Genomic DNA, 11,522 nt, shown 5'->3' on the forward strand with positions numbered 1-11,522 from the left:
CTTCAAATTGCCTAGCTAAGGCAATTATAACATAATGCTAACTTACATATATATTTTTTAAGTTATAATCCTAATCAACTATTACATCCACTATTATATTATAATTAAATTACAATTACTGAATCATTAATTAATAAATTAGAATATAACTAAACAACCAAATATATGATTTGAATCTAAGATCGTCATGTTCTAAGATTTCTTTTTTATCACTAAACTAAGGTCTCATTGCTCTTATATTTAAATTATGAATCCTTTCACCTCAACTTGATTCATTATTCATGTGTATAAAAGATTGATTATGAATTCAAAGTTTAACTAAATTAATTTATATAATTATTTTTAAAAAATAATACACAGTAAATTTGATATTCAAATTTCATTATCTTAACATTTATAATTATTTTTACTCAAATTGTGATTTTTTTGGAAAAAAAAAAACTGATGATATTTTATTTTGAATTACCAGCTTGATTAAGGAATTTAATTAGCATGACTAAGGATTACGTCGTGCTGCAATATGATTTAGGTAAAAAATGTCATAGAAAAGAAATCCATATATATATATATATATATATATTTAACGTCCTTCCATTTCTCTCAAAAAAAAATGGGTTTTGATGATGATGATGATGATGATGATGATGATGATGATGATGATGATGATGATGATGATGATGATGATGATGATGATGATGATGATGATGATGATGATGATAATAATAATAATAATAATAATAATAATAATAATAATAATAATAATGTGTAAGAGTATAAAAAATCTGTGGAAAAGCAGATTGAACCAACCGACAGAGAAGGAGAAGCATGGGATGGTTTTCTTGGCTTGGAATTGAAGGGATATGAATAGGTATGGCAGTTAGAACCACTCTCTCTTAATCTCTTTCACTGATCACTTATTCACTCTCTCTTTCTCACACAATATTTACAGACGCAAAAAAAAAAAAAAAACTCAGACTCTAACACTCTCACTGGTTGTGCGGAACTCCGTTGGTTTTTGTAACATTTGTTTGACCGGCGGCGCCACCAGCACCACCACTAAGCCGTGGAAAAAGTCTCTTACCCTCTTCCTCTCCTACCACTTGTCACCACACTCCTCAACTCTCCATTTGCTCTCTTCTTTTCTAATCTATTTTTCATCCACAAAAACCAAGCCATGACTCTTACTAAAAACTAGGACTAGTTCCTCTTTTCACCATACAACTCTGCAACAACCTTTCACTATACAAGAACAAACAACTCAACCCTTCTTTCCCATTCTTCTTTCACTTCATTAAATTTCCCAGATTTCCTTTTGCTTTTTAACTTTTTTTTTTCCTTTTCAATGCATGGCATTTATTGTGGATCAACAGTCAAACTTTAAACACTTTTGTAAAATTTGCAAGAAAGGATTTGGGTGCGGGAGAGCACTTGGTGGGCATATGAGGGCGCATGGAATAGGCGACGAGAGCGGGCACATTGACGACAATGATCCTGCAAGTGATTGGGAAGACAAATTAGGAGGGAACGTGCCACCTAGTAACAAGCGCATGTACGCATTAAGAACAAACCCTAATCGATTAAAGAGCTGCAGGGTTTGTGAGAATTGTGGGAAGGAGTTTTTGTCATGGAAATCTTTTCTTGAGCACGGTAAATGTAGCTCTGAGGATGCTGAATCGCTTGTGTCCTCACCAGGGTCAGACGGTGACGATGGCGTGACAAGGAGAGGGTGCGGTTGGTCTAAAAGGAAAAGATCATTGAGAGCCAAAGTGGGTAATTTCAACTCCATGAATTGCCCATCAAGCGAAGAGGAAGATCTTGCCAATTGCCTAATGATGTTATCTAATGCAACCGTTGATCCTTTTGTAACCGAGCCTGAGGAGTCTTGTGCTTCTGCCAGCAAAGAAGAGGAGAGAAGAAATACAATGAATTTCATTGCTCCTATTGCATGTAGGGTACCTATGGACAAGGCCAAAGGCGTAGCCAAAGGGCTATTTGAGTGCAAAGCATGCAAGAAAGTGTTCAATTCCCATCAAGCATTGGGCGGACATAGAGCCAGTCACAAGAAGGTTAAGGGATGTTTCGCAGCTCGGTTTGATCATATGGATGATAGTCAAGCTGATGAAGACCACGATGTTATCACAAACGAAGAATTTTTCCCTACAAAATCAACGTCAACTATGCAATTTGATCAAGGAACTAGTACTCCATTGGCCTCTACATCGAAAAGGAAATCAAAAGTACACGAATGTTCAATCTGTCACCGGGTTTTTTCTTCAGGACAGGCATTGGGAGGGCATAAAAGATGTCACTGGATCACTTCAAATGCACCTGACACTTCCTCTTTGGCTAAGTTTCATCGGTTTCAAGATCAGATGGAGCAGATTCAGCAAAGACCAAAGTTCATTGACAATTCTGAGCCACTCCATCTTAAGCTCGATCTCAATCTTCCTGCTCCAGCAGATGATCTCTTACGACGGAACCTCATTAATCCATCAAGTTTTGATGTTTCAACAAAAATTTATTTACAGCCTTGGATAAGCGTTGATGCCAAAGAAAAAGACGATAATCAAGCCCAACTGCAAGTTAACAATGATAACAACAATGAAAGGAACAATAATTGTAATAGTTTTATGCAAAATGCGGATGACGAAGCAGACAGTAAGGTGAAGTCAGCAAAACTAAGCGAACTAAAGGACATTAACATGAGTGCAGGTTCATCTCCATGGCTGCAAGTTGGGATTGGTTCACCTACTAATGTTGGCTCTGACCCTTAAATTTTGCGACGCATTTCATTAAGAGAATATTCTCATTCATATTTTACTTTCAATTTTTTGTAACCATTGTGTATTTATATATTAAATGAAACTGTAATTACAAAATCATGCATGGTTATTGCTGGCATGTTTCGGTATTAGGTGAAAATGAAATGCACACAGAAACTGTTTCTTTCAAATTCTCTTTGGTTCTGTCTATAGTACAGTGTTCAAGCACCTTCCATTTCAATTACTTTGCTTGCTGGTAATTGCTCAAAGTAATTTCCTAACTTTTGTAGGGACTAGGGATGATGACTGACTGGAGGGAAGAGGGGTAGTACCTCACCTCACTCAAAGAGTGACACTTGTCAAGCAGACAAAAGTTGTGCGGGCAGAGTGAGTATCTGCTAGGAGTCTAGCTTTCATTGGAGCTGTTAGTGTTGGAAGTCGACTGTTTGTGCAGTAATCAACATGCAACAGCATGCTCCAGCGGCAGCCCCAAGCCACCTGCATGACACTGATTTACTGAACAGCGTTAAACTTCAGTCAAATTGGTAAGATTGAAGCCCATGGGCCTTAACCCAAGTCATACTTTTTTTGTTTTTCAATTGATTGATGCGAACCAATCGACATAGGAACTAGTGGCTGTACGCGGCTGCTAAAGTTTTTAAATCAGTAAATTATTTAACAGTAGTTCATAAATTAAGTGTTTAATGGCAAATTTGTATGTTCAACTTACAAGAGGCTGAGATTGAAAATTAAGTGTTTTTGAGTGGCATTGTACTCAAGTCATGAATTCTGAAGTTTGAATATCAGGATTTGTGATCTTAATATACTAATTTATAAAGAAATTCACTGAGGGAAAAAAAAATCCAGTTGCATGTGAATGTCATCGTATGGTAAGTGATCAGTAGAATGCATAAAAGATAAAACATCATGAAGGGAGGTTATTGCTTCATTAAACAGTGGGTGATGATCCTTTGAGATGGCACCAATATTTAAACATTTTTACTACATATACATTGTATATGAATAAAATGCTTCAAATTTTGTTATTACAGACATAACAATTCGACTCAATTAAGGCACTAGAATTTAGAGTTAATTAAGATGGCTATCGATTGTGCAGGATTGTAAAGATATCATCATTAGTCTTATTCTAGAACCAATGAAATATATATTTTTTTTAATTCTCAAATTGCAACTTCCATATATATAAGTGAAATCACCAATGAAAATATGAAAATGGCTCAAAGGAAAATGTTGATCCATACTCCATGGTCCGTACAACAGTACTCAACTTGTATATATTTACCACAGAGATTAATTAGTTCACTTATCTTATTATAAAATAAATGGTGAGGAATTTGGACAACAAATCAAATGTATATTACATTAATTTGAGTGCAGCAAGAGATGCGACCTGTTGATCACGTAATCACCTTCTAGGAGGGTGGGAATTAGATAGGTTGCCAGAATTCAAGTACCCATATTCTCATTTTTTTTGCATTAATCTAAGGGGTTTATTTCCTCTCTTAGACCAAAGAAATAAAGAAAACTAAACTCTATTTGAGAGAATAATATATACAGCAAGTGCAATATATTTGACTTTGCTCTTTTTTCTTTTTTCTTTTTTGTTCTAACAGCTTTTATTGAAGACCTAACAACTTTACTAGTAGTAAACAGATGGGTGCGGGCAAGTTGAAGTTAAAAACATTTGGTTGAAAAATATCCACACAAAAAACAAAGTCTGCAGCAAACTGCAGTCATGAAAATCACCTTGAAATAGCATCAAATTAAGTTGGGGATTCATAATCTCTAGATAAAACTTTGATTTTTTTTCTTAGGCTACATCATTAACCCTGAATCATGAGAGTGGAAAAGAGTAGAGTCAATGATTCTTGTTTGGTGCCTTTCCATTCCATCTTTGGGGACAAATGCAAAGGAAAGGTTTGTAGCCTTCCTTTATTTTCAAGTGGAATCTTCCTACAAAAGTGCTTGTCATTACTTGTTTGACTTTGGAAGTTGCCCACTTCATCAACAACCAAGTAAATGCAATTAGAAAATTAATTAAATGGGTCGTTTGCTTCTAGCTACTGTTGTTAGTCCTTGGAACTGTAGATTATTTACATGCAACTCACGAAAAGCAATACAGACGGTAAATTAATTACATCATGGAGATAATGAAACTTGTTTACCATAATTAATTAATTAATTCCAAACCTCTTCATTTGTTTTTTTACGGGGCAGTTATTTTCATGATTGTAAATTGTACAAATAACGATAATTAGGGTAATATGAAGCTGGAATGGCTATCAATATCATTGATTACTGGTATGTTAATTCTTGGGCAAGCTCCTATCAGCAAGCATGAGGTGTCCGAGTTTGAGTAACCCTTTTCGGGGAAATTGGAGCAACCAAGAGAGGGAACGCGCATGGGTTTGCCCTGTGGCCCCTGGATTGAGACTTAACCGACGACAAATGCGCGATGAGTGATAATTAGAGAACCTATTTTTTTGAACTTCTTGTAATATCCATGGCCTGTGACTACAGTATATTCCCACCGACATGTATAACTCACGAGTTACAGCACAATATGATCACTTTGATAATCAGTATCAAAAAATTCTTAATTATTTCATGTGATCATAGAAAACATCTTTTACTTTTTTATGATCTAGAGGGATTTCCGTGTTCCAACTCATAATTTCCGTGAAAATGGCTTAAGCAATGGCTTAAACTTTCCTTCAGGAACTGATCAATTATTCTTGGGACGAAACTTCCCCAGTATGACACCAGCAGGGAATGCGTCCAAAGTGCAGCCATTTAATATTTCAGTGGCAAGCTCTTGGATTCAACTGGGTAATTCACAGCAAATTAAGCGCGTTGTGCAATGTGTGCATCCAACCTGAACTAGCTAGAAATTTATTCAATTCACACCTGAAACAAACAACGACAGAAACTTCCCTTCATGGGACTCCTTCGAGAAATTCCTTGGCCACTAAAGAACTTCCATATGTTCAAAGCATATGAAGGGGAGGGATATTTAGGACGGGGCAGAAAATTTCCCAGAACCAGAACTAAAAACAGCGCAGTGGAACACAACAAGCATGATAAAATTAACTTTCCAAATTGATATGGACAAATTCTAATTGCATGCGTTAAGCAATTACCAATTCATCAATAGGCCGTCAAACTGTTTGACTTACGGAAAAAGTTCTTTTGTTGCTCCTTCATGAATTCTGCACAGGATTGTTTATCATGGAGGAAGAGAAGGAGGTATATAGGGAATGGCATTTTGACAAAAAAGGAAAAAAAAAGATTACAACAACAAAGAGATGCAAAACAGAAGAGAATTCAACTTACGTTATACAAGGTGGAGTAGCTGTGTAACCAATGAAAATAGAGATAAAAGAGGAGGTTCTCTTTGACATGCAAGCAAGCGTTTGGATCATATCTATATATATCCATCCCTAAAATGTCATTGTTAAGTTTATCCTGTAGAAACACAAGAATACACGCAATCCCTTTACGACTTGTCCGAACAAGCATGGAAGTTGCTCATCTGTAAAAAAGAACACTGTAACTACTGCCTAGCTAGAAAAAGAATGACCGACCAAATTACCATATCCTTAAGTGTCTTGTTCTTGTCAATCTAAAACTGACCAAGAAGACAAATCCATGCACACATACCACAGGTGCCTGGCAATGGCGTAATATCTTCATACTAATAAAAAATTCTTCTCCAATGGTTATAGTAATTCGCCAATAATTTCAACAATATTATCAAAATAATTTGAAAATGACTTATCAAATAAAAATTCCCGTATTCATGATGAACGAAATATCTCTTTACATGAAATATTACACCCAACAATTTGCAAATATATTTGTTTATAGCTTGAAATTGAGTCATTAGTGAAAGTTTGAACCAGCCTGGATGTGCCATGCAGCCCAGCTCTACACTTGAGCCTATCCCTTTTCTACCAATCTGACTAAACTTTAGTTTCGCATTGCAATTGCCTTCTAAGATTGTGATTTAGATGCGATTGTAATTAAACTGATTTAAAAATTTTTACCTAACTACGTAGGTTTAATTGCAATTGTGGAGTCCAACTATAAATCTATAATAATATCAAATTATGCCTGAATATATGTTCTGCCAAATTTTCTTTCATGCTTTACAGTACCTTGTTCATATATATCATTCCCAAATGTCTATTTGAAATAATTTCAATGTCAATGATTATGAGATCCCAAATTGATCCTACCCTAGTGTTATCATGAGATGGGAGATAGCAGTTGTGAGATGGTGACGGAGCAATGGTCGATGAATGTGATGTGTCGCATTGATGCACCCAAGTTATATAATGGAGTATGTACAAGGTTGAAGCTATTGCCAGTGAAAAAAAATGGTCTGCCCTGTCGGTTATTTTTCACCCATCTTTCTGCTGGGGCCAAAAACCCATATGATGAAGATGTACAGGGTACGTAGTAGATCAAAGAGTACTTAAATTTAATGCTCACCGCTCTGCCTCAGCACTGGACATGCTATAATTCAATGTGGTCTTGTTCACGCCGGCTCCAGTGCCTATCCAGTTTGAATTGGTCTAACTATACTGAAGAGACACGATCTTAATGTGCCCCAAGTGCTTTTACTTTCGCATCTGAAAGAAAGGCGATCACTTCCTTTTTGCCTATGCTGCAGATTTATTACTAAATTGTCATGAAAAAAAAAAAATCTTGATTTAACTCTTTAACGCTGGAACAACGAACATTTGATCAAAGGTAAAACTAGCTAAAATTTTTAAGTACATCGATTGAACTGCATAACGGTACTGCATAATGATTCATTAAAATTTTTTAAAAAATTTATTCACTAATAAAATAATATCATCTAATTCATCTCATTAATAAAATAATATTATTTAATTAACTAAAAATATATAAAATTTTTACATACAAAAAATTCAAATATAAACTTTTTCATTTGATTTATGCTTTTCCACGGCTAATTTTTCTCGTGAACCCCACAAAGACAAAAAGAGGCTAATTTTCAAACAAAAATAACGTGTAAAAATGTGTTTTTTGTCCACATGAACGAATGGAAGAGGCAGTCACTACGACTAGGACTGGGTCTACCAAACCCTAACAAAACGGCATTTACTCCCCATGTATAGAAAACTCCTTCCTCAATGGATGGTTAGTTTCCTGCCCATTTCCCACCCTTCATTTCCATCAGACATTTCAACAAAAAGATCCCAAATTAAAGGTAAGTTAAACCCGGCAAAGTTGACATTATAATGGATTAACTAATTTTCATGCCTGTTATTATTTTACTTCGTTTATAATCTTTAATATGATGGCAAATTAAAATTAAACTGATACTTTAGGATTTTAATTGCATTAAAAAAACCTACAATTACAGGTAATAGATCATATGTAAATGTTGATTTGAAACCACAGAGAATTTAAGCTTATAAAATAAATTAAAAATTAAAAAAAATTTACAATTACATAACAGTAACAAAAACCAATGTTAAGAGAATTCTAATAGGTTTTTTGGTGTTGACATGTGGACAAAACATGTAGCACGTAAAGATTTCGTTTGTTCTGCTGTGGCTGTCATTTGATTCTATGTCACAGCCAGCGATTTTAGCCTTGTATACTCATTTTCTTCGTAGATGACACATTGTTGTTTCATATCCTACCTCGTCGTTGCAACAAACCCAGCAGTTTTCTTGACTTGTCCAAGCAAAGCCACCGGTTTATTTTGGTAACCTCCTTTTAATTCCTGAAATACCCTTTTAATTTTACAAAAGTAACCAATTTTTTCCGCGAGGGGAAAGGAAGGGCAGTTTTGGAATTGTAGATTAAGAAATAGTAACGGAATAAAATAAATACAGAAACGGGGAAAGTCTCGCATGTTACATGTCGCTCTTTCTCCCTTCATGCATACTCTTTTATTAAATTGAGAAAATAAATTCATTTGTTATTTTTTATTCTAAATTTTGGAAAAACTTGTTGGATATTTGTATATATCTATCGGTTGAATGCTTGTCACCAACTCCTTTTTTTAGCTTTCACTCTGTTTTTATGCTTCTTTGAAACTCTCTCCCTCAAGGGAAAGACAGTGCCCAGAATTCAGAGCCTTTCAGACATAGATAAACATCTAGCTTTGTCTTTGCTCTGTTCGTTGAACTCTGTTTCTTTGGTTTTTTGGTAATGGAGAAACATAAGTGTAAGCTATGCTTGAAAAGCTTCGCAAATGGAAGAGCTTTGGGTGGTCATATGAGGTCTCACATGTTGAATCTTCCAATTCCTCCGAAAGTTGAAGAAAAAGAACGACCGAAAGTGGCACCGAAGCAACTCAGAGAAGAGTCTGAGGCAGCTTCAGCTTCAGCATCATATTTGTCATCTTCATCGGAAGAAGAAGGGGAAGAAAAAGGTCAGTTTTATGGGCTTAGAGAGAATCCAAAGAGAAGTATTCGCTTGGTAGATCCTGAATTTGTTGATGCTGGCTCCGTTGTTCTTCAAGACAGAGAAAGTGAGACTGAGTCGTCTAAGAACCCAACTCGGAGACGATCTAAACGGGCTTGGAAAATTCTAGAGCATCACCAATATCATCAACAACAACAGCAAAGACAAGAACAACAAGAAGACACAAAGAAGCTTAAAGTTAACACCAAACAACTGTGTATGACTGAGTCTTGGGCTGAACCTGAAACGGTGAGTTCGATCTCTGACACTACAACTGAAGAAGATGTCGCTTTCTGTCTTATGATGCTTTCAAGGGACCAAATGAAAAGCAAAGCACGTCAAGATGAAGAAGAAGAAGAAACAGAAATAGAAAAGTCTATGGAAGAAACAGATGAATCAGAAGAGTACTTCAAATTAAGCAAGGTTAATCGAACAACTCGAGGTAAGTACAGATGTGAAACCTGCAACAAAGTTTTTAAGTCGTACCAAGCACTGGGTGGACACAGAGCGAGTCACAAAAAGATCAAAGCTCACTCGCCAGCAACTCATGAAACAGAGTTGGAACCAGAAAACATGGGTACTTGTTCTATGACAGAAAAGAAAAGACATGAATGTCCTGTTTGTTTTAGAGTCTTCTCATCTGGACAAGCCCTTGGTGGACATAAAAGATCTCATGTAACTGGTCAAGTTGTAGCAACAACCCAAACCCATGATAAAAGTTCCAAAAAGTTGGGAGATAACTTGATAGATCTTAATCTTCCTGCTCCAATGGATGAAGATGATGTTAGCCAAATTGAACTTTCCGCGGTCTCTGATGCTGAATTTGTCAACCACATCAAGTAATAAACAATTTTTTTTCGTGGTTCACAACAATGTTAGATCCGAAGGTAGACAATTTTGGTTGCTTTTATCTATATTTGGGATCTTTGATTTTTGCCAGTTTGCTTTGTCAAATTTATGCTATAATACTTTCTACTCTGTTCTAACTGTAATTCTTTTCTCTGAATTGTCTTTAAAGATCTGTTTGTAACAACTGATCGTTTAGAATCTCTCATGAATGCTTTTGTTTATTTCACTGTTGGATTAGAGCTTCTGGGTTCCTTTTTTTTTGTTGAAGAAGCAACAGGCAATGTTTGTTCATGGATTCTAAATCAAAACTTCCTACTTTTCTAACTAATTGTTTTACTTCAAAACAATGGTCTTTTTTCTCTCTTTCTCAGTGTAAGAAAAGTCATTCTCAAACAAACAAAAGACTATTTTTTTCATTTAATAAAAAATTGGCTTCCGTTTGTCGCTACTGCCGTATTTACAAATTCATCAGGAATTCTCTGTTAGCAGTTAGTATCTGCTTCTGTTTCATTTCCTTTCACAGCATTTAGGTGCCTGCTTCTTTATCTGTGTTTTCCGTATGCTGTTTCATGCTTTACCTACAAATCTGCTGAACCAGAAGATTAGGAAAGAGACAATATTTGATGACTTTTACAGCCTTGAGGTTGAATCTGATTTACATTATATACATTTCCATTATTCCATAATGTAGGAAAAGGTGATAAGAAAAATAAAAATCGAAAAAGCAAAACCTCTGTTTTTTACTGAGAGAGTAACGTGTCTGGCTAAAGCAAAGTATCCTACTGACCCAGAATCAGTGGAAAAATATACAGAAAGTTCATTAAATTTGTAATAAATGTAAATAACTTTAAACTCTTTTAACAATGTACTTATTTTCATTTAATTGATCATTATTTTATGTACTATAATTACAATGGGGTAGGCTGCCCATGCCTCCAACTCCAAGTAATTCCAACCCAAGGCAGTTAGAACTGCTTTATCTTCGCGTTAAATGAAAAATAAAACAGATCAGGGTGCTTGAATGGCAAAGTAGCTGCCCCTTTGGAAATTAGTGAGATTTAAGAGAGTTAGGGCTAGGCTGACAATGAGCTATATATCTTTCAGGCATAACAGATGATGGTGAACCTGACAGATGACACAGCAAAATCATAGCCATGGGAAAATGTCAGATGGCATGCAATCGATTCTGATAACTTGACACATAGAAAGAGCATGACTCCGTTTGATTTTGCTTTTATACAAATTTATACGTAAGCCAATATAAATTTGAGATACATAAACTTCTTAATCTTTTTTTCAAACTGAAGAAAAAGACATGACCGCCAACTCCTAATGCAGGAGGATATGGCTGATCCGCTCCAAATTGCATGAATTTAAGCATGAAAAGAATGGCATTTGGCTAGTGGAGCTTCCCAAATGCCAAAGAGCCAAAAGCCATCT

At 35.5% G+C, this 11,522-nt stretch overlaps 1 protein-coding gene and 1 pseudogene across 2 annotated transcripts; both read left to right on the forward strand.

The window, feature by feature from the left end:
• The first annotated feature begins 823 nt into the window (after positions 1-823).
• LOC111313270 (zinc finger protein ZAT9-like) lies at positions 824-3,511 on the forward strand. Its single transcript, XM_022913932.2, has one exon. The coding sequence runs from the start codon at positions 1,347-1,349 to the stop codon at positions 2,772-2,774; it is 1,428 nt and encodes a 475-aa protein (XP_022769667.1). The 5' UTR covers positions 824-1,346; the 3' UTR covers positions 2,775-3,511.
• Positions 3,512-8,701: 5,190 nt separating this feature from the next.
• Positions 8,702-10,280, forward strand: LOC111313271 (zinc finger protein ZAT9 pseudogene; annotated as a pseudogene). Its single transcript, XR_016332713.1, has one exon. The product of XR_016332713.1 is annotated as a zinc finger protein ZAT9 pseudogene (transcript).
• The last annotated feature ends 1,242 nt before the right edge of the window (positions 10,281-11,522 follow it).

This window comes from Durio zibethinus, chromosome 23 (genome assembly GCF_047325235.1).
Source record: "Durio zibethinus cultivar Kanyao isolate XHJ-2024 chromosome 23, ASM4732523v1, whole genome shotgun sequence".
Taxonomy (NCBI): domain Eukaryota; kingdom Viridiplantae; phylum Streptophyta; class Magnoliopsida; order Malvales; family Malvaceae; genus Durio; species Durio zibethinus.

Excerpts from the sequence above, each read along its gene's own strand:
- LOC111313270 (XM_022913932.2), top strand. The coding sequence starts at position 1,347 with ATGGCATTTATTGTGGATCAACAGTCAAACTTTAAACACTTTTGTAAA.